The following is a 23,899-nucleotide window of genomic DNA, read 5'->3' as shown; positions in this document are numbered from 1 at the left end:
CAAAGCCGGGAGTGGGTCCAGCTAGGGCCGGCTCCAGCTTTTCTGCCACCCCAAGCTGGGGGGAGAAAGACAAGTGACGGCACTTCAGTGGCAGCTCAATCGCGCTGCTTCTTTGGTGGCAGTTTGCTGGCGGGTCCCCCCTCTCTTCTTCTTCAGCAGCAGCTCAAAGAGGAAGAGAGGGAATGAGAGACCCGCCACCAAATTCCCGCTGAAGACCCGGATGTGCCACCCTGATACTGGACAGAGTGCCGCCCCAAGCACCTGCATCCTACGCTGGTGCCTGGAGCCGGCCCTGGGTCCAGCCGTAAAAAAACCACTAAAGAAAATCTGAGGTTCTGATCCGAGAGCAGGAATTTTGCTTTTCAAATCATAAGTTGACTGCCAGCATATATGTTTGACAAAGCTCAAAGAAATACCAGGCCTGGAGACTTGGAACAATGCAAATACAAATATTTTGCTGTTCTGGACACATTCTTTGATCCATGCACTAATGGCAATTAGTTCAAGGCATGATTCTTTCTCCATAGTCAGTTGGATGACGGCATGCTGCTGTTTTTTAAAACTGTTCAAACGGCTTTATAGGCAGTCACCATGGTTCAATATTAATTTCCAAGCTCCCAACAAGCTTTTAAATTGCCTTGAGCATACTTGGCTTCCCTTGGATGTAGCTAACTCTGGAGAAGAGGAGATACTTACAAGCCTTATTCAGAATAAGCCATTCTTCACACAGGGCCAAGACCACGTGCATTACGCTCAGGTACTCTAAGCCAACCCTGCTGCTGATTTCACTGGCACTTGACTGCATAACAGTTCCCAGGATGAGCCATAAATTTATGGTTTTTTCCTTTCCCACCCCCTTAGCATTCAGACAACAGTAAGGTGGGATTCAGTGTCTCTTCAGCACTTCTATGGCAGGTATCAACACTGATATTTATGGTTATGTCTGCTTGTGGCCACGGCTGTCCATAAAGCCCCACACACACTGTATTCATCTATTACAGAGCAGCAACTGTGGTACTTCCAACTGTGGTAATAACTCCAGATGAATGTCCTCCCTCACCAAATATGCTCTTGCACACACAACAGAAGGATATTTTACCTAGGGGGTGAGTTTTAGCTTAATCCATTAATCCGCAAAAGAGGGAGGAGAGAAGTAACTCCATCACCGCTGAGATGGATGAACCCATCCCAGAACCGACATGTACTGCACTGCTGGTGATTTGGCTACTAAAGGTCTGAACATCCAGACTTTGGAATTGACCTTGGCCATCTATAACTCTTACTCTCCAAATGTTATTCTCGCCATCTAAGAAACAGGCATGGTGAGTATAAAGTTACATTTTAGAATTGAACAAGTTCTGTTAAAGTGTTTACCCGGCATGTTAGCTAAACTACAGCAGCTACAACCAACTGTCACTGTTTGAATGCAGTTAGGCTCCCAGTACGATGAACCTCTGACCCAATTTCATCTTTCTATTGACTGAATTATAGGCATTTGGTGTCATTCAAGTTATTCGCATAATCCAGTCTTCTTAGTGCCTGATGGAGAGGAGGGCTGAAATGTTCCAACACCTTACTGTATAGAGAAAATAACTCTTCCGCTGAGATGGTATGACCGATGACTCCTAATACAGTAGAACTTCAGACTTCTGAACTGACTGATCAACCACACCCCTCATTTGGAACTGGAATTATGCAATTAGGCAGCAGCAAAAACGAAAAAGGCAAATACAGCCCCGTACTGTGTTAAACATAAGCTAGATAAAAACTCTTTCCCTTTAAAAAAAGAAGATTTGACAAGGTAAGGAAACTGTTTCTGTGCTCATTGCATTTAAATTAAGATGGTTAAAAGGAGCATTTTTTTTCTTCAGCATCGTAAAGTTTCAGAGCTGTAAGTCAATGTTCAGTTGTAAACTTTTGAAAGAGCCACCCTAACGTTTTGTTTGGAATTAAGAAGAGTTCAGAGTTACGAACCACCTCATTTCTGAGGTCTTCGTAACTGAGATTCTACTGTAGTCACTAGCTGAGGCTGGCTGTTGATACATTCACAAGCCTAACTCACGTACCTTCAGCTCCTATAGAGACCAGCTTAACTCCTTTGCTCGCGATGAAGTCTAGAGCTTTATTCACATTGTTGATTTTATGCACTCTCATTTTTCCTCGCTCTGGTTTGGGTAATCGCTCCCCTAAACAAACAGAAGAGTTAGAGCTTTTCTTTACAGTTTCAGGTGAGAGCTATAATCATGGCTAGAAAGATAAGTGAAATGAAGAGGTTTAATATGATACAAGACCCTTTACCATGATGTCAAGGGCAGAAGATCTGTTTCTAGCTGCTGCAAAGGTTACTCAAATTTGAATATAATTGGTTAAAACATGCATTATGAATCCAGCTATTGGGGAAGGGGCTGTCTCTTTGTTCTGTCTTTGTACAATGCCTGGCACAAAGGGGTCCTGATTCCATTACTAGGGCTCCTAGGTCCTACAGCAGGGGTGGGCAAACTACAGCCCAGGGGCAGCATCCAGCCCTCCAGACATTTCAATCCGGCCCTTGAGCTCCTGTTGGGGAACAGGGTCTGGGGCATGTCCCACTCTGGCGGTCCAGTTAGGGAGTGGGGTTGCTCCGCTCCATGCGTGCTGTGGCTTTGTGTGGCACCTGGAAGCAGTGGCATGTTCCCATTCCAGCTCCTACATTTAGGGGCACCCAGGGGGCTCCACATGCTGCCATTGCCCCAAATATTGCCCCCGTGGCTCCCACTGCCCAGGAACCACGGCCAATGGGAACTGCAGGGGTGGTACCTGCAGGCGGGGCAGCGCAGAGCCACCTGGCCGTGCCTCCACTTTGGAGACGGAGGGAGGATATGCAGCTGCTTCCGGGAGCTGCTTGACATAAGCACCACCTGGAGCCCAACCCCCTTCCCCAGCCCTGATTCCCCTCTCCCCCTCCAACCCCCTCCACCCCAGAACAATTCACCCTCCTGCACTCCAAACCCCTCATCCCTAGCCCCACTCCAGAGCCCTCACCACCACCCACCTCCCTGCATCTCAACACCTTGCCCCAGCCCACAGCCCCCTCCCACACGCTGAACTCCTCATTTCTGGCCCCACCCCAGAGCCTGCTTCCCCAGCCAGAGCCCTCACCCCCTCCTGCACCCCAACCCCCAATTTTGGGAACATTCATGGCCCGCCACACAATTTGCATACCAAGATGTGGCCTCAGGCCAAAAACTTTGCCCACTCCTACCCTATAGTAATACCAATATTTAGAAAGATAGCAGTATACTTGACCTACATTGTGATAGGTGCCTTTATTACCTGTCTTGTGGTATTACCTGAAGACCTTAAGGGTATGTCTGTATGTCAATGGCTCGCAGGGCTCAGGCTGCAGGACTGTACAATGGTGGTGTAGACGTTTGGGCTCAGGCTGAAGCCTGAGCTGTGGGACCCCAGCCTGAGTCCGAACATACATCCCTGCAATTTTATAGTCTCACAGCCCGAGTCAGCTGATAAACACCTGTGGCTGGCCCTAACTGCAGCATAGACATACCCTAAGATGAGATCAAAGCCCCATTTTGCAGTTCCTAGGCCAAAAAAAACTTACAGCCCAAGTGTAAGTGACAGATTGGGAGGGAGCACATGGTCCAGGGATTCTTTAAGTACCAGGTACAGTAGCAGTAAAGAGACAGAGACACACCTGAAATGACCTCCAAGAGCAACATGAGTTTGAGGCCATCGCGGAAATCTTCATCGATGTTCTCGATCTGCGTGCCAGCTTTCCGCAGGTGAGAATTGCACCACGCCGTAAAAGTCTGGAAGAATAAGGTAAGGAGGGTGTGATATTGCAGTATTCAGTCTAGAAATGAACAGAGAGGCCATCGAGATTTATACAAACTAATTTTAATAATAATAGTTAATAATTGGAGATATACCTATCTCCTGGAACTGGAAGGGACCTTGAAAGATCATCAAGTCCAGTCCCCTGCCTTCACTAGCAGGACCAAGTACCGTTTTTTTGCCCTAGATCCCTAAGTGGCCCCCTTCAAGGATTGAACTCACAACTCTGGGTTTAGTAGGCCAGTGCTCAAACCACTGAGCTATCCCTCCCCCCGATTTGGATCCAATACACCAAAATGTGGTGCAGTTCTCATCAATGCACATGTACATTAACTCACTGTTTGGTGATTATATTCACTGTGCTCACTCTTCAACTCTAGGTCAGCTCACCCCCTTTACAGTAGCCAAACCATTTTACCGAGATTTTAGCTCTGCTATCATTTCCTGAAACTTATTCCAAGACCCACCGCTTTATTCTGTTTTGCGGCAAGACGAACTGGCTGCAGTAGAACAATGCAGCCTGACCCAACCTTTTAGACTTGACCAAATCCTAATATGGGGTTTGCAAAACCAGAGGGAGCTTGAGCAGTTTTCAAGCATTTAGTGGACATTGCTAAATATGGTGAATTTTTTTAAAGACATACGAGCAGGTCCTTGTTATGTTGCAGAGGTATGTGGTTAACAGGGACAAAAAAAGCTGCTGCAGAGTGCCCAAGCAATTCTTACACTGAGCGACAGAAAGATCATTCTGGCTCTAGTCAGACGCCTTCGGTCTGTTCTTGGCTTCCTGTGGCCTCCTTGCTATGGCAAACAATTACACACTGAGCTATGGAGCTTAAAATTGCACAAGCTTATTTGTGTAACATACCAAAACCCCGAGGTGAAAACCACCACGCTCTAAATGGCACAGTGTGGTTTAGGTCCTGCGTTGCAGGAGTTCGATCCCTCCAATTTAGTGTCAATTTAAGCAGCCCCCACACAAACATGACGACCCTCACTACGGGGAACAACATTAAACACATGCAGTATTGCAAGCTGTTGTTCAGATGGGAGACACTCTGAAGTGAAGACGTTACAATCTGTCACTCTAGAAACACTATATTAACAATTCCACACATCCAAAAAAACACAAGATTAGTGGCACCAGACGAACACAATGAACAGCTGCAAAGTCAGAAGCAGTATGCGAAAGTGTTCAAGCCAGACACCATTTGTTTTGGCAACTGTTACTAACCCTGCTCATTCAAAAACTCCTAGACAGTAGCTGCTGAATTGAAACTCTACCCTACACACGGCCTTCAGAGAACAAATATGGTACGGCTAAAAAGTGAAACACTAAGGATTTAGATGTGCCCATTTCAAGGGCTGCCACAGATTTACCTTCTTTGTCTGAGGAAGAGCACTTGGAAAGCGGACAGTGACAAGACTATACAGCAAAGGAAGTGAGACTGCAAGGATGAAGAATGATCTTTGGCAAGTCTGAGAACTAACATCGCCATCTGTCTTGATTGTGTGCGCGCTTGGAAACAATAGTGTAATGGCACCAGTGGTAGAAATTTACACCATCTAGAAATGGCAATTCACTCTTAACAGCTCTCCTCCATATATCCAGAAAACAGCATGCCCAGTGCATAGGGCGGGACAGAAGAAAATGGATTAGAAATTAGCAGAGTCTACCGGGGGGGGGAGGGGGGGAGATGATTTGATCATTTTGCGCACTCACACAATCAAAGTAATACGAATGTTCCATTCCTCCCCACTGTCTATGCAAGATTGTTGACCAGATGTCATTCTTTGTCCAGGAATCAGATACTCAGCATTATGAAACATTCTTCAGAGGGTAAAATGAAAACTACGTGAAACAATGAACATGGAGCGTGTTTCACATTCTTGTAGCTTTAGGTATCAGCTACATGCTTTAGATATAAGTGTGCATTTCCTGAGGCAACCAGGTAACTGAATAGAAAAAGACTCCGCTTTACCAGCAGTTAGAGAGACTCCATGCAGTTTCACAAGCATCAAGTATTTTTAGTTCAGATACACAAAATTCCTATCATAGCTGAAAGCTGTAGTTCTAGAGAATTAGTCAGTAAAGATCCGCACGTACTATGAATGGAGGCACAGGAAGCTCTAATGCCTGAGATGTAATTTTCTCTTAATATGCAGCCATTTCTCGTTTTACTAGGGTGTGGCCTACAATTTAGCCCCCTTGCCATGGATTTTGCCCTGTTTTAGTCTGACACTTGGCCTGATGCAAAGGTGCCTCTGCAGCCCAACTCCCAGCTCCTCTAAATACCCAGACCATGTCTAATGTAAGAAACATATTTTCCTGCTGCTTAGTCTAAACTCACTAGTGCTGCCTTTGACCCAAATGAATTATGGTCTGAACTCAGTTTTTATTACAAGTGTGAAAACCTCAGACTCTGTGTTCCTAGTAGTTGAGACTGCTAAAGGCCAGGGTAAGGCACATGGGCTACACTTCCTGCTGGAACACTAAGGAAAGGCAATTAAGCAAGTGGCAAATTTTGTGTCATGCAACTACACCCACCCCCAGCCTGCCTCCTCAGCTGGGGTGATGAGCTGTAGTCACAGGAAGCTGTTGTCTCATTGGAGTTTATTAATATTTGTTGAACTCCACTGTATTTGATGCTATAAAAAGCACTCCCTTTCCTCCAGGAAGTTTACTCTCTGATTTAATGGCAAATATTTTAGCTGTAATACAGAAATTACACAAACTGCTCTGCCTTCTCAGGAAGTGAGTAGCACAGGACTTATTCAGAGCAGTTGAAAAGAGATGCCCTAAAGACTTTTCAGAATAACCCACTAGTTATGCTGGTTTGGAGAAAGTTACTTCTAAAGTGGAAAAGCCTCGTTTTACCATAGCTAAAGCTCACTGTCCTTCGCACAGAAAGATTTAGCACAGAACTCTGTTCAGCAGAACAACTGATACATTATTCCCTCTACTGGATCTCTCAGCGCACCTGCTTTCACAGTCCTGTCTCTACTGTAGAATTTGGGAGTGGGGGGAGGGAATCCCTCTGGTGCTACCACCGGTTCAGCTAAATCAAATATAACTTAAGTCTTAAGAAGGGAAATTTGCAGAAATATCAATGATTCTTGGCAAGTTAAGAGCACACGGATCATTTATTTCCTTCAAGTGACATTCTATTCTGCCTCCCTGCAGATCAATTACAACTCCCCCATACCCTTTCCTTAACCCTAGCACTTAAACCTGCTTCTAAGGACAAGCTTTAAAAAACCCCATGAGTCATAACAGACGACCTCATGGCTCCAAGAAAGCCTACCACCTTTCTTCCACACACATTTTCCTGGAAGGGAGGGGAATTTACAGGGTAGAATCACCTTTCAAAGGCCTGTTGCATTCACAAGCAATTGGACCTCTTGTTCCAGCTATGGGCAGCTGTGCCTTTTATGATTAACTTTCACAACCACACACATTGTGCTTTCTGACCAAGGCAGAGTCCATGGCTGCTGGGAAGGGACGAGGATCAAAATCCATCCATGTGTGTCACAGCGCAGGCCCTCCTAAAACTGCTGTGTGGCACCTCTGTACAGCCAGGAAGCAGAATGAATGAACGGAGAATATTGTTCCACCCCAAACATTGCTGGCCAATCCTTGGTGGCTTTGGTGAGCTCATTGCTGGGGAATGTTTCAACGACAGTTTTTAATGAGCCATTTATCTGATAAGGATGAGAGGAAAAAAATGTTCCCTCCCCTGCCTTCAATGAGAGAATTAGAGGATAAGCTTTTAAAGAAATCCCAGAACCATATTAGCGCTGTTTTCCCACTTGATAAATTGGCACCAGATTTCAAATGTTGCCACTCACTGAAATACAGTTTACCAAGAATTTTACCAAGAATTTTACACTTTAAGTGCCTTCGTCCCACACACACCTTACTCTTGTGAAACGTGCTTAACGACCTCCAAGAAGGAGAGGAAGGTAAATCAGCATCTAATAAGGATCTTGCAACTTCAAAGCAGTGGGGGGAGGTGAAGAGAGGAAAGAACTTTCAAAGACAGAAATCAAAGGTTGCAGTACGTCATGAGGAAGCAATCCTGTAACTAAACTCTCAACAATGGAAGTTTATTTCACTAAACAGCAGGGGGACAGCGTCTGGGAACACAGTGTGCTCTAATTCAGGTAGGAGAGTCCAGACCTTCAAAGGCCTGGTCTACACTACGCGTTTAAATCGATTTAAAGAGCGTTAAATAGATTTAACGCTGTACTCATCCACACTACAACGTCCTTTATATCGCTATAAAGGGCTCTTTAAATTGATTTCTGTACTCCACCCCGACGAGAGGAGTAGCGCTAAATTCGATATTAACATATCGGATTACGGTTAGTGTGGACGGAAATCGACGTTATTGGCCTCCGGGCGGTATCCCACAGTGCACCACTGACCGCTCTGGACAGTGCAATCTGCACTCCGCATGCAGCGGGCAGGTAAACAGGAAAAGCCCCTGCGACTTTGAATTACATTTCCTGTTTGCCAGCGTGAGCTCTGAATCAGCACGGGTGCCGATGCCAGTCTCAAATCCAAAAAAGAGCTCCAGCATGGACCCGTACGGGGAGATACTAGATCTGAATCACTGTATGGGAAGAGCAAAATCTGTTATATTTCAGCAGCTCCGTTCCACAAGGCCAAAAAGCGTTGAAAAATCTCCAGGATACACAGCTGCTGCGGACAAGCGTTAACGAAGCCAGGGACATCAAATGGACCTCATGTGATAGAGGGGGCACTAGGACTCAGCTTCCACAGTCCACAGCAGTCTCTGAAAAGTATTTGCATTTGCTGAGTCGTCGAGGTAGTGCGGCGGTGGAACAGCTCCCAGTTTCTTCCCCACCCCGGAAAGAAAGGGAAAGAAATCATTTCTTGACTACTTTCAATGTCACTCTAGGTATGTGTGCTGTGGCGAGCGCACTGATAAGACACCGCTCCTCTCCTCTCGGTAGACGGCTGCAAAGGGACAGTAACCGTCCTCCATGAACTATCTAACTAGTGAATCGAGGCCAACATTGCTGTTACTGCCAGTAGATAGGACAGAACGGCTAATAACCAGCTTATATAGCAACTGGGGGCTTCAGCCCCCTCCTTTCTTGTCTAAAGAAAAGATTCTGTACTGCTGGACTGTCATAGCCAGCAGCATGCTGGTCTCCTCCACATCCGCTAATGTCTGCCTGAACTATCATCGCGCCAGAGGCTGCCTCCCCTCCTTTATAGCCCACAAACCACCAGTGTTTCTTATTCCTGCATTCTTTAATTACTTCATGACACAAATGGGCAGGACACTGCCACGGTATCCCAAGGAAGGTTGGGGAAGAGGAAGCAACGGTTGCGGTTGGTTGCAGGGGCACCCTCCTGTGAATACTGTAAACACGGAGCAGCTGCTGCCTCTGATGCACTGGTCCTTAATACACTTGCCGACACCAAGAGGAGTGGATTGACTCAGTCCCAAGTGAGTCAACCCAATTTTGCTTTTGCGTTGCGCCCCCGCCGATTTCAGCCAGGGGCACTCATGATAGCAGCAGACGTACAGAGGAGGAGAATAACCGTATCTCAGTTGCCAGTTTTCTCCGGCAGTAGACGGTACAGAACGACCGGTAACCATCTCTGCTATCATTGCAAAAGCAAAGTGAATGCTGCTGTGTAGCGCTGGAGGCCTCGTCTCTCTATCCGCGGCATCCAGTACACATACGGTGCCAGAAAAAAAAAAGCTGAACGGGCTCCATGGTTGCTGGCTATGGCATCTGCCAGGGCAATCCAGGAAAAACAGCCGAAAGGATTATCAGCTGATGTTTTCCCAGAGGAAGGAATGACTGACAACATTACCCAGAACCACCCACGACAATAATGATTCAACCCAGAATTCAAGGGGCGGGGAGACTGCAGGAACCATGGATAGCTACGGAGAGCTAACCCACAATGCAAACGCTCAGAAATCGTCGTTAGCCTCGGACCATGGACGCACAACGCCGAATTACTGTGCCTAGTGTGGCTGCATGAAATCGAATTTATAATATCAGTTTTATAAAACCGATTTTAGCTAATTCGATATTATCCCGTAGTGCAGACGTGGCCAAAGCCACTGCATCACAGCTGCAGCTCTGAAAGCATTAATAGTGTCTGAGAGGGATCTCCTCGGTTGTGAAATTAAACAGAACCAAAGATACACTTCAAATTTGGGAAAAATAAGGAAATGGTAAGCAAGCCAAGTTCACTAATGCGACACTTTATGCCACACAGTAAAGCCATTTGGTTTTGCACTGAATTTCTAGGGATTTTAGCATGGCCACTGAGGACAGACAAGTAAATAATTACTACTTCCATGTTCAGTGGAATCCATCTTTAATTCAATATTAGAGTCTAGGCCAGGGGTGGACAAACTTTTTAGCCCAAGGGCAACATCTGGGAATAGAAATTGTATGGCAAGCCATGAATGTTCACAAAATTGGGGTTGGGGTGCAGGAGGGGGTGAGGGCTCTGGTTGGAGGTCTGGGCTCTGGGGTGGGGCCAGAAATGAGGAGTCCAGGGTGTGGGAAGGTGCTCCCGGCTGGGGCGAGGGAGTGGGGTGCGGGAAGAGGTGTAGGCTCCAGCTGTGGGCTCTGGGGTGGGGCTGGGGAAGAGTGGGCTGCAGGCTGAGCCCTGCTGCCCTGGGTGGGGGTGGAGCTTGGGCTTCCATTCTGGGTCCCAGCCAGTGTAAAATGGGGTTGTGACCCACTTTGGGGCCCTGACCCAGTTTGAGAACCACTGACTAAGCTATTTAGAAATACCAAGCCACACAGCCCTTCTAATGTACATATTGCCCAGTTTTCCCGAGGGGTGAATAGAACCCCGCTCTGCATACAGGTGCTTAACAGGAGAGCACAGCACATCAGCTGTACAGCCTGGAACAGCACCCGTGAATTCTGACTCAGTCCTTTGCTCCTAATCACTAAATTGCATTTCCTGTTATAGCAATGAAAAGGAGGATATGAAAGCCAGCTTCAGAACCATCTGGTCTTCACATGATTATTTGAATAGACGAACTTTAGCCAATCTGTGTTCCATTCAAGCGTCCTCCTCCCACATTTTGTAACCTTGGGATCCGCAGGGAAGGGGATGTTTTCATTCCTTGACATTCCTCTACCAACCATGGGACTGATTTACCCTTTCCTGCCAACAGATGGAGACAAACTGATGTGAGAATTTCTTCAGTAATAACTACCAACAAAGTAGTGCCAACCAAGTCACAAGAGCCTACGGATAATGTCATCAGGGACAACCTCCGATAGGTTCAAACAAAACACCCTACATGGAGGGAAGTGGATCCGGCTATCCTCACCAATGCATGTGATTCTGGCAACAATGGATAAATAATTAACATGTTTTGTCCTAAAAATGGCCAAGAAGAATACATGCTGGATATCTTGATGTGAAACAGCTTAGTCTAGTAAGCAGACTTCCAAGGAGTGCTATGAGACCAGACAGGAGTTCCCACAGGATAACATCCTCACAGCACAATCACAGAGCATTAACTCAATTCTGACGCGAGGGCAGAGCACCACCATTCACAGCTCCTTGGAAATCATGGCACCAAGTACAGTACAACAGAACTACTGCAAGTAACTAGGTTAAAATCGGTTACAGAAAACTTTGGGTAGTAGTTGTTCCAACCATTACTTCTGGGACTTCCAGTGCACCTTGAGTCAATGTGCTTCTGAAACAGACTTTATGCACATCAACAAACTGATTAAATTTGAGTTATAAGAAAAATCTCCATTGGTAGATTCCACTGACTCAGCACTTTTCTAGGCAGCGGTCTGAATCCAGGCATTACCAAAGTAAAATCTGAAAGCTCAAAGGGTTATTGCTTATGGGAGATTAAGATGCCAAGCATAGGTAACAGTTAGGATCTGCTTCAAGGTCCTTTGACATAAGCATATTGAGTGAGGTTTTAGCTCCTGAAGCCAAGAGCAATTTATTCTGCAGGGCGTCATGGAACATGGACTAGAGACCCACAATGCAGCAACAACTCAGTGACAGCTGAATTCTACACTTCTAGTTGGACTGGCTTGACTCACTAGACAAAGCAAAGAAACGTGCCCTACAAGAGACCCAGTGACTATCACTGCACGTTAATTACCATAGCCGTGCAGATTAGTCTCAAAAATCCCAAACATGATTCACATTAGGACTCAATATCAATAGGGAGTTGCTTTCTTCTACTCTCTGCCCTTTTCCTCCCACTCCAGTCATCTTGTGAATTAGTAAACTGAGGCACAGAAAAGGGAAGCAACTTACCCTGATCCCCTACACTGGATTAGCGGCAGAGTTGTGAACAGAACCCAGGAGACTATTCCCAGTCCTCTGCTCTAACCACTAGATAACAATCGAGGCAGCTCCAGACACCAGCACGCCAAGCGCGTGCTTGGGGTGGCAAGCCACAGGGGGTGCTCTGCCAGTTGCCGCGAGGGCGGCAGGCAGGCTGCCTTTGGCAGCTTGCCTGTGGAGGTCCACTGGTCCCGTGGCTTCGTCAGACCTCCCGCAGGCGTGCCTGCAGAGGGTTAGCTGGTCCCGCAGTGACGGATCTCCCACAGGCACGCCTGCGAAGCTACGGGACTAGTGGACCCTCCGCAGGCAGGCCGCCGAAGGCAACCTGCGTGCTGTGCTCAGGGCAGCAAAATGCCTAGAGCCGCCCCTGATAATACTTTCTTTTGTTGATTTTTAGTCCCTAGTCTTGGCATAAATTAGTTTGATTCACTCAAACTGCTCCCAAATTCTAGCACCTAGAAGTAGAACCCTGTTTTCTTACTCAGTCATTCCCACACATAAGAAAAAGCTCTAGTGTTTGGGTAGGTAAAAGGCAAACACCTTGAAAGGCACAGTGGTGTAGATTTCAGTTGTATTGCATCTGGAAAGCCTCCAGTTTGCACTCCAAACATTTTTGTTTCACTCAATTAACCTCTAATTTCCACAAAGTTACTTTCATGATAGAGTGTTTTAAGTAATAATCCTGCTGTGAAAATATAAAATGCTATTGGAGCTACCAGTCCAAGGAACAGTGGATATTCCATATACACCTCCACCCCGATATAACGACCTGATATAACACAAATGTGGATATAACGCAGTAAAGCAGCGCTCTGGGGGGACGGGGCTGTACAATCCGGTGGATCAAAGCAAGTTCGATATAACGCGGTTTCACCTATAACACGGTAAGATTTTTTGGCTCCCGAGGACAGCGTTATATTGGGGTAGAGGTATATATTTAGAAGGTAATGAGTTATGGTCACCACTGCATTTATGCAGAATCTCCAGCTAAAGGAGATTATATTGGTTTAAAAGTATCTTCGTGCCCCATCTAATGCTTTTTAAGATCCTTTCAGTTTCTTGTACTGCAAGTTTCTCATGCGCTGTGCTGTTAGTTTACATAGTGATGTATTTATTCTGGATATGGACAAAAGATGGCGTAAGCAAAATACCTCCTATATGCGTAAGTTCCTCAAGCAGAAGTTTTCAGAAAGACATGAAGACAGATGTGGCCTGGTCTGCAGCAAATATGCAGTTCTACACAACTCTGTGTATTGGCAGCACAGGCGAAGCACTGAGAGCTTCTTTTATTGAACACTTGCCCTTACTCTACTCCCCCCCACTGTATTCGGTTTTGTCTGTTTCATGTATTGTGTCACACCCCAGTCAGTGCTTTTAGCTGGACCTGTACAAGCCACCTTTTGGGGGACAGGTTAAAGACTGTTTGGTTTAAACTTTGATCCTTAAGAACGGTCAAACTAGGACGAACGTTAGAGGCTAATTTGTTCCCAAGCAAACAATGTTGTAAAGTCAAGCTGTAGAATTGCATCATTTCCCATTAGGAACCCAACTCCACACACAAACGACTGTATTTGGCAATTACGAAAGTGAGGGAACGAATTAAGCAGCACTGGTTAGAGCCAGACCTAGTCTGAGCAAGTACCATGCAAAAAAACTTTCCACAGAACTGCCAGGGAACTAGACACCTCGCTATTTCAGTCCTAGCACTGCCTACCTGAGGACTGAGAGTCATACAGTAGTCTTGTACTATGGACAAAAATGACCATTAGGGAAAATGCAGAGTTCCCACCAGACTCCATGTTCAGGCATGAGGGGGTGGTATCTTAAGAAAGGCTGGCATCATGCCTTGTGTACAGCACCTGGCTAAGTCCCGATGGACTGCACTCTAATATTTTTCACAGCCGACTTCACAATATACTCAGTGCTGTTGGGACTCCATCTACACGACAACCAGATACAACATGATTAGAAGTTGTAGTGGAACCCTGTAAAGAGCCTTTGCACCTGTATTTGCTCAATGCTACCAATTAATCTGAAGTTAAGAGACACAAGGGCAGGAACCAAACTCCCTGACTTCGTCACAGTGCTCCATGGATTACACCACAATTACAATTGCACATCCAATGGGCAGTGATGCCGGTCTCCACTAGCCACTGGTGAAATTTTCAAACAAGCGCCTTCCTGCTTTCTCCCATGCTGACCTCAGCCCTTGGGAGGAGCTCCCCATAAACATCATCAAAGCGATTTCATCAGCATCCTTGACAATGGCTAGGCCACTGACAGGCTGAGACCACTGCCTATCATGCTGCCAAGTACTGGCTGTTTCCTTATACTCCCCATCTGTTGGCTCTCGTGCTTAGACTGTAAACTCTTGGGGCAGGGCGCATGTTTCATGCACGCTTAGCGTAGTTCTGGCCATGAGTAGGGCTCCTAGGCACTTCAGTGGTGGCAGTATCACTACATTAGCTAGCTTCCAAAGTGGGAAACATCACCACTTTCTTCCTGCACATTAATGCTGCCGCCTTCCTCCCAGCAGCTAGTAGGGAGCTCACCCTTCACTGCTCTTTGCATGTGCCACAGGCCGTTTTCACTGCAGAAACACAAATAAGCCGGGGCTGACCTTAACTGGGAATTTAGCTGGGTCACCTTCAAAGGTGACGTGTCAGAGTAACATTTACACTAGTCAAGCGCCACTCTACAGTCTAATGAGTCAGTCTCCCTGAGGACAGAGAGCAGGTAAAGGCTGGAGACTATGGCACAATTAACACAGGCTCTCCAGCACCACGTGATTGAAGCCTGCAGATCAGTTAGGGAGGAGGCCCCTCCACAGAATTTGTGAAAGACCTGCCTAATTTTTTGCTGTTTACAAACAGCCATGCTACTCCAAGAGGAATCCCCCAGGCTGCTGGTCTGGAATTGCCTTGTAACCATTAAGAACTTGACTGACAGCCAAGTGTAATATAAACCTAACTGGAGTAGACTTGGGACTCTCGACAGAGTCGCTCTCGCCTTGCTCTGTTATCACCATCCTCCCAACATGGCTAACTGCTTATGTTCTATGCACACATTTCAACCCTAATCTGGTAATAAAAACAAAAGGAATTTATCCTGTGGGTTATGGAGACGGGGGGGCATTTAACTTCTGTACTTTACGTTTTACCTAGTACCTCACAGGCTGGCTATTGGTATTTGCACGAGCGTCTTAGTTCAGTTTTTATACAGCAGGTACCTTGTTCATGTTTGTCTCTGAAATTCTCAGAACAAAGAAAAATTCAACAGAATTAAACTCTGTAAGCCACCATGTGCTACACCAGGGTCAGGCAACCTATGGCACGTGTGCCGAAGGCATCATGTGAGCTGATTTTCAGTGCCCGGGTCCTGACCACTGGTCCGGGGGGCTCTGCATTTTAAATGAAGCTTCTTAAACATTTTAAAAATCTTATTTACTTTACATACAATAGTTTAGTTATATATTATAGACTTGTAGACAGACATTTTAACATTTTTAGAAGGTATTACTGGCACGCAAAACCTTAAATTAGAGTGAATAAATGAAGACTTGGCACAGCACTTCTGAAAGGTTGCCAACCCCTGGGCTACACTGTCCTAGTGGTGAAGCCTCACAGAAACACTGTCACCCACTGAACTGGGAAAGATTGAGAGATGTTTGTGCAGTAGATTTAGTTATCCATACTGTCTTCTCTCCTATTCTGAACCAGAACGAGAGGAGCAAAACATTAATCTCAGCCCTTTATTGCTGCCATTACTCACACCCTCTCTCCACCCTGACGCTTGCTGGATCAAGTCCCAGCGAAGATGTGCAGCATGGCACTACCTACCCTTCCTGGTTTAAGAACAGAATTTCGAGCAGCTGCTATGGAGAAGAAAGAAAACCCAGACAGTGAAGCCTATGCTACTTAGTGCTGACGTTATTCAAGTGTCATTAACCTGATGGGTCAGAACAGGAGCTTGAAGATAATCAGCTCAGGTTTCCCAGCAACCTCACACACCTTTAAGATTACATGGAGTACAGAATGCCAGTAAAGTAGAATCCATATTCTGACTCTTTGGTCCTTAGTAGCAAGTTAGGGTGTAACACTAAACAAATACAATACTGTGTACTCAAGAGGGGGATAATATTAAGGAAACTCTTAAGTCCTCCTCCCTCCTGCAGCATTGTTTAGTGTAATTATATGATGGGAGGAGCAAGATGAAAAGGACTGGAATGTCTGACTCCACGGCTTCACGAGGGCTTGGCCTGGCACTGGAACAGGTGTGCCGTGCCACTTGGATTAGTGCTACCTTTTTTGCACTAGCCTCTTGCCAAGCCATACAGGCAGCTGTAAAGGTTGGGTGTTCTCCTTCAGCATGGGATCAAGCCAGTGCATGCAAAAAACCTGGAAGAGCGTGATTCAGGAAGTTATAATTTTACACATTCACATGAAAATTTTCAATCTGAAGAGCAACTGCAACACAGGATGTGTAGGGGCAGAGCATTCTAACTGCACCTTTCATAGCCAGCAAACGATGGACTGTTACTGGTATTCCAAAGCTGATGCAATCAGAAAGCTGTAAGACTTGAGTGAAGCTTTTCAATTCTCTGCCTCCCTCCACCAAAAACCACAAAAAAAAAAAATCTAAATTGTAATGCTGCTGAGAAGTGTCCAGTTGTCAGCCCTGGAAAGGCAGTGACAGAACAAGCTTCCTCCATATGGTAAAACCCTGCCAGTGCGCCTCAAAACCTGACCTAGAAGGACTCCGGGCTTGCAGGAGTAGTTCCATCTCCAGGCACAGTCAAACCTTGGTGTCTCTGCCAGCAAGGGGGTCAATGAGTGTCAGTCGTGGTCTGATCACAATCTGTTTTAAAAAAAATCTTATGCCATGTATGCAAATTTCATAAAGGTATTGAATCGCAGAGGAAGACAGTGATTGGTATTTATTTAGTTCTTAATAAAGAACTAAACACTACAAAACAGTATGCCTAATTTTATGGCAGTTAATACAAGACTTTTACTGAACTAAGTTAGCTCATCAGGACAAGGTGGGAATTTTTCTGTAATATTTTTTATGAATCCTATGCCTCAGTTTCTCTGTACTTTCCATTGCTACCCAGTGGAAGCAAAGGAGTGAAGTCTGCTCTTGGGGCAGTGCAGGCCATGAGGTGTGGATGATCACCTTGCTGTCTGAGCTGCAATGAATAGGCTCATTAAGGAACTTATTGAAACAGATTCAAAACAGAGGGTCTAGAGAGACAATGGAAGCTGTAACAACCGAACACTTGATACTTAAAAGTGGGAAGCTCCAGCAGGTGGAGTGGTGAGCTCAGGGGATACAGTTGGCCTCTGGAAGAAGCTGGCTGCTCTCAGCCAGGACTAAGAAGTCAGAGAGAGAAAAGGCATAACATGGACTCCGCTACAACATGGCTGATGGATTCCTTTGGCTTGATCAGATGGACTGTGTTTTAATCTTCATTCTCTGTGCTAACGTAAGGACTAACAATGCTGCGTTCCAGATGACTAATGAATCACTGTTTCGAAACTGTTGCTTGGTGTCACTGCAAACACAAACTTGCTGAGGTGCATTAGTCACTGAAGAGTGTACAAGTCGCTAACGAGGAGTCTATTTCAACTGGACTTGCTAGGCAGAGCTCACAGTGTGAAGCAAGAGTGCTGGAGTCCAGAGGATCAGGCCTGGACGAGGTGAGACTGTGTGGCCCACCCTGAAAGAAGAGCAAGACCCCTTTGGTGTTCTGGAGCAGGGGTTCCTCCAAGAAACTGTTTACAAGTCGGGATGTAGCACCGATCCTGTGGATCCATGACACCCCTAGCATATACACAGAGAAAAATGAACTTGTGATGTGTGCCCACATCAAAGCAGCAACATGCTAACCACTGCCCCGATGCAATGAGATGCAAAGTGCCTCCTTGAAGGTGCTGCGCACCCTCTACTTCCATTGCAGTCAGTGAGATGAACACATTCCTGAATTGCTCAGCATTTGCAGGATCAAGCCCAAAATTCTCAAGGGTAAGGTGGAGAGTGAAACTGTAGCTGATCTTTCAACACGCTGAAACAGTCCTAAGCCACGTGACTAGCTCCTGTGTTGAGGAGGAGGAGGAGGAGAATGGGCTACGTTGAGGCAGTTGCATTACCTTGACATTCCTGCCACTGTGCCAACAGAAAGAAACCCAAAGATTACCTTATATGGACAGGATGACGGATTTCAAGAGAGTCAATTACAAAGGTGGAATAAGCTGTTCCAGTACTGCCCGAAAGTCATCCGATAAGCAGATTCTGACTGCCTATGGGAGGATATAGGTTATTGCCCATCATAAATTCCATTTCATGATATAGACAGCTTTCAGGCTAAACCTGAGCTACAACCAAGTCTTGGGGATTCATGCAGGAAGTAAAATATTTTCTATTTGGAGCTCCACTAGAGAAAGCTGCCGGAAGTTTGCTAGAAATACCATTCCACCCTTACCTAAATTTCATCAACAAACAAGGTGGGAACTAAAAGCAGTCTTGCACCAGAGCCTGCCAAGTCATTGTATGCGTGGCCACCAAAAAAAACCTAAGTGCTCTCACCAAGACATTGCCAATTAAACTATTCCAAGCACATGGAAAAGGAGAGAAAATCTGAATCAGACCTGAAAAGACAGGGAACCAATGCCCACCAAAAACCTCTATGAGAAGTACAAGAAAGGAGTAAGATTCAAAATGCAAACAGATTTTTCCATGTAATAGTCTGACTAATTCAAGCTATGTTTGGCACATGGGTTAAAATACACTTGGAACTTCAGAATTCTAGCCCTGCTGCCCAACTCGTGGGCTAGTCTTATTACTCGGGTTCACTACAATGGTAGTTTGTATTGTTACAGTTTTACCACATCCTCAACACTGCAAAGCCTAGTCCATGTACAATATAGTTCTAAGAGCGGCTACTTCTCCAACTGCTGTGTTACACATTAGACTGGCTTTCTGCTCCAAGTAACTGTCAAACTGTTGTACAGAAAAGGTTCTCTGATCAGCTTCAGTTGTCCTCACTATAGTCTTTGTTCCCTTCGTGCTTTTAAGGCTGCTGATTACCGAAGTAGATGTACAAGAGCCAGCTAGCTTGGCCATACTTTTTGAGCAATGTTTTAACTGCTTTCAGAGGAACCCCGCCCTTACTGCAATAGTCTGACAAGCTAGACTTACCCTCTGGCAGAACTCACCCAGTGCTCATCATAGAAATACTATGAAAACAGCCAATAAGATTAAAAAATTATTATAAATAGCAGAAGCTGAATAATTAAAAGCCCAAAAGTTCTCTTAAAGAGAACTCCATTATAAGCTTACTTCCTCAATAGACATCAGCTCTGTTCTAAGCCATTTGGGATCACTTTCCCTGCTGCCACCAGACAGGCTTGATAGAAACCCACAGATACTCCTTAACACTATGGTTATACCATGTCATGGGACCGGTTTTTACATGGGTCATGGTCTACATCTAATATTTACTCAAGAGTCCTCTTGCATGGGTTAAAGCCTTTGTCAATCCATGACTAGATCCCATCTACACTACGATTTTTACTGTAACAACTGTGTTGGTCCCTTAACCCAGTCATAACTGTATTCCAGGCAGCCCACGGCAGAAACAGGAGGAGGGAGAATAGCTATGAGGTGAACATCCTTGCTGCCTAGGTCCTGGATCCTAGCTCCCTGTGCCATCTACCATGTAACAGAAGGAAGCAAGACATCCACAAGTGGAGCGGAGGTTTTGGTGGTGAGAGCATACCACTTCAGATACATTTACCGAAATTCCATTACACCCAGTTAGTGCATGCTTCATTTCCTTTTTCAATCTTGTCGATTACCAAAATCTCTTAACAGAAGCACTCCCTTTTCTAAGCACACTACTGTTCAGCGCGTGCCCGCCCTCCCTCCCTCCCTCTTTCTCCGTGAACTGGCGGGCCAGAACCTCAGCCACTTTTAGACAGGAAACCAGCCAAGCAGGTACTGAGCCAGCCCTCTGAAGGGAGGAGAGCAGGCAGAGGCTGATAAAGTCTCTGACTCTGGATCACAGCCCAGCGGCCAGTTTCTTCTGGTACCAAGGCCTGACATTACATACAGTGAATGCCAGGAACAACACCTTCTGATAGTTACTGAGTGGATCAGTCAGATAAGTGGAGAAAGCCATTTGGACAGTCAGCCTGATAATTAGCAGTGACAGTAGAGAGATAAGGTGCATGACTAAAGGCAACTCTCATCTTTTCATGTGCTGTAATATACATACTGTGTACTGTATTTTTCACTCCAGGCATCTGATGAAGTGGGTTTTAGCTCACGAAAGCTTATAAATTTGTTAGTCTCTAAGGTACCACAAGGACTCCTCACTGTTTTTGCCGATACAGATAAACACGGCTACCCCTCTGAAACTTAATGGCAGATTCCCAACTTCCATTTAATCAGTACCTAAACCCCACTCAACATGTGTGTCCTTTATACCAAAAACCCATGCCTCTCCTATTCTCAGCCCTAGCTCTCCTTCTGCCAATTGCTACTGAAGGTTAAAGTGCCTTTGGTAACTTTTGTCTATTTGCAGCATGTAGCCCTCAGGGTCCTTTTGTGCTCGTGTGGTGCAAAATGAGGCTGCTGCCACCACCTATACTGCTCTAAGGTAATCAAGAGTTCTTTCCATTTCAATCTCCTGACCCTGAACTCTGTTTACTTCTTCATTCAGTTGTTGTTACCTTCTTCTCTTACCCATTAAAGGCTGTTAGAACAAATGTTTTGTCTTAAAAGGCTCCTGATTGCACTGCTAGCAGGCCTGCTGCCTCTGTTGAACAAGTTGTGTTTCCCTCTTCCCACCCCCAAACCACACATGCAACAACATTAACAAGGCTGCTTTTGAAAGGAAAAGGCCTCTAATTGTGTCTTTTTTGTCTCCGGAGGAGAGCAGGCCTTTTGGGTTAGGGCTGGTTTGTGCAGAGGCTGTGCGGACACATGAACCGGGACGGCAGCCAGTTCTCCAACGGATCACTAATGCCATTCACTGAGAACTTTTGCTTCAAAAACAAGCTCTGCCACATCCAAATGCAAACTGGAGTTAGAGAATCTAAAAGTAGAGGCATTTGTTTAACCCTTTCTTCCCCATCACTAGACAGGGAATAAGTCACTATCCAAATCAGCCAGCCAACTGCTTTAATTCAAGTCACTGATTCGATCCATCTCCAGATGTGCTCTGTCAGCAAAGCAGGCCAAAATCCTGCTACAGCCCAGATAACCGAGAGAAGGAAGCCATGCAGAATCCAAGCACAAATAGAATCACATTAAGGCTGAGTTAAGAAGGGAAGACCAGTCTAAGCAACAATGCAGGCACTACACACGGAAACAACTCAGACAGGAACCCCTATTTCTAATATTGGTTTTAACATCCGCTCCCTTTATGGCCTGGGGCAAGTCACAGATGAAGAAATGGACACAGGTAATGAAGATAACACTCGCTTCACAGGAGCAGTGAGGGGGTATGTTAGTGCACGTACGGGGAGATGTACAGTATGAGAAACGAATCCTGATGCCTAACCCAATATAATCCAACCCTTTAAACTACACAGGAGTCTGCTCAGCTTCAGTTATTGGTTTACGGTTATCTAAACAGATTTCCTGACACCTCTGGCTCAAGGCTGTGTGTGTCTATACAACTAATACAAGATGAGCTGGAAGTTCAGTTTGCACAAGTAACATGGTTAACAGCATGCCAGTAATCTTGCACGCAATAGCTTTGGCTCTTCAAAGAGTTGCTCTGTGGCCTTTCCAATTGACTCAAGCCTTTCTTAGGAGCAGGGGAGCCATGTCATTCTACATCTAAGTCAGTCTGGCTACAAAGCTTCTAGTCACAAAGTCATTTCATAGGAAACAGTGAGGACATTTAGTCCTCCAAGATGAAAGGGGCTACAACTGTACCATTCCAGGCTCAGTAATGGCACAGGACAAACACTGTTTACTTTACACATCCTGCAGCACAATCTGCCACCAGTCTGAAGTGCTTTTGTAATGAGCTATGATACTGGTTTTGAAAGATATTTATTGTCACAATCTTCAAACAGAAGTCAACACATCAGTTTCTCTAAACAGGAATTCCCTGCTCAGTCACTGTTGACATACCCAGAACCGCAAAGGTCTGCCTTCTTCAAGATTAGCACTTTCCTACTGCACTATTCAAAGTTTAGCATTCACTTGGTTACATTCCCCTCATTTTGACAGAAGTTAACCTTGACTCTCAAAAACAGCACCAGCTCTCTTCATTTAGCTTAACGGGCACACTGGCTTTGATGTGTAGTTAATGTTAAACTTAACATTGTCACAACATGTAGCCAGAGAACAGTTAATAGGGCTTCATATTAATTAATATTAATATTGATATGCAAATTAGATACAATTAACTCAGGTTTAAACAGACTGGGAATGGTTGGGTCATTACACTAGTTGAATCTATTTCCGTATGTTAAGTTCTCCTCACACCTTCTATGGGTCATCTTAATTATCACTTCAAAAGTTTTTTTCCTCCTGCTGCTGACAGCTCATCTCAATTGATTAGACTCTTCCTGTTGGTATGCATACTTCCACCTTTTCATGTTCTCTGTATGTATGTATAAATATCTCCTGTCTGTGTGTTCCATTCTATGCATCCGAAGAAATGAGCTGTAGCTCACAAAAGCTCATGCTGAAATAAATGTTAGTCTCTAAAGTGCCACAAGTACTCCTGTTCTTTTTGCGGATACAGACTAACACGGCTGCTACTCTGAAACCTGTCATTAATAGGGCGTGTTTGTTTTGAGGAGGAGAACAAGTGTGTTAGAACATGTTAGCAAATATATTTTAAATTTCTTATGTAGACAAAGCAGTGTCTGCTTTAACGTGCACAAAGCTGAATGAATGCAAGCCAACTTGACCAGCTCATCACATGTTAAACATGCTGCCTTGCCCACACTAGACTTTTACAAAAAGTGTTATAATGTGTTAAGGTACCTTTAAATTCTTATCTAGACAATGAATTAAACTAAGTTTCAAATTAAAGGGCCAGACTCCATTACCATATCACTGCTGTAAATCAAAGTTACAAGCTTCCAGCTAAAACGGGATTCAACCAAAGTTTGCCAGACTGGTTTAAAACCCCCCATTCAGGCTAATCTGGTTTGGACATTTGGCCTAAATGATTGGATGGGGCCCAACTGTGCATAAAATGAGTTTTAGACAGGGACCGTGCAAGATTCTCTATTAAAACCCAAAATGTTTTCTAACCAGAGCAGAAAGGTAGCAACAAAGAGGGTAAGGTCTCCAAACTTCATGGATGTTGCAGCACAACTTCTCCCCAAAGTCAAGTCATCTTCATGAATGTTCTAGCAGCACTAGAATTTGTGTAATATCACAAAGTGAATCTGCTGAGCTGTCCACCAGAGAAGTCTTAACAGTAACATGCATGATGACTCCCCAAGTTACGTGGTTAAATAGAACAGTTCCAATTTGTTTACCTTCTCTTGCTCTTCACCATACAATTTCTGGGGAGAAAGCTTTCTAAAATGTTCAGCTAGCCAGTGGCATCACAATACTAGGTCTGGTCCTCACTTAAATTAGCAAACAAGACAGTTTATGAGCAGATAACATTTTATATAACTTCAGTCTCACTGATGGCAGTGAAGTGTGAAGTCGGCTGTATGTGCTTTGTGTGAAGAGTGGAGACCTTTAACA

At 45.2% G+C, this 23,899-nt stretch overlaps 1 protein-coding gene across 3 annotated transcripts in view; it reads right to left on the bottom strand.

Annotated features, from left to right (window-relative positions):
• Positions 1-23,899, bottom strand: part of ACTN4 (actinin alpha 4) — an 80,373-nt gene that overhangs the window by 31,841 nt on the left and 24,633 nt on the right. For all 3 annotated transcript variants that reach the window (XM_032776308.2, XM_032776309.2, XM_032776310.2), the window contains exons 2-3: positions 3,692-3,806; positions 2,067-2,186 (exon numbers count right to left, since the gene is read on the bottom strand). In XM_032776308.2, coding sequence (XP_032632199.1) covers positions 2,067-2,186; positions 3,692-3,806 — 235 coding nt within the window. The remainder of the gene's footprint in view (positions 1-2,066; positions 2,187-3,691; positions 3,807-23,899) is intronic.

Source organism: Chelonoidis abingdonii, chromosome 11, assembly GCF_003597395.2.
Source record: "Chelonoidis abingdonii isolate Lonesome George chromosome 11, CheloAbing_2.0, whole genome shotgun sequence".
Taxonomy (NCBI): domain Eukaryota; kingdom Metazoa; phylum Chordata; order Testudines; family Testudinidae; genus Chelonoidis; species Chelonoidis abingdonii.
The sequence above is the reverse complement of the archived record's forward strand: the minus strand, read 5'-3'. Positions and strand labels throughout refer to the sequence as shown.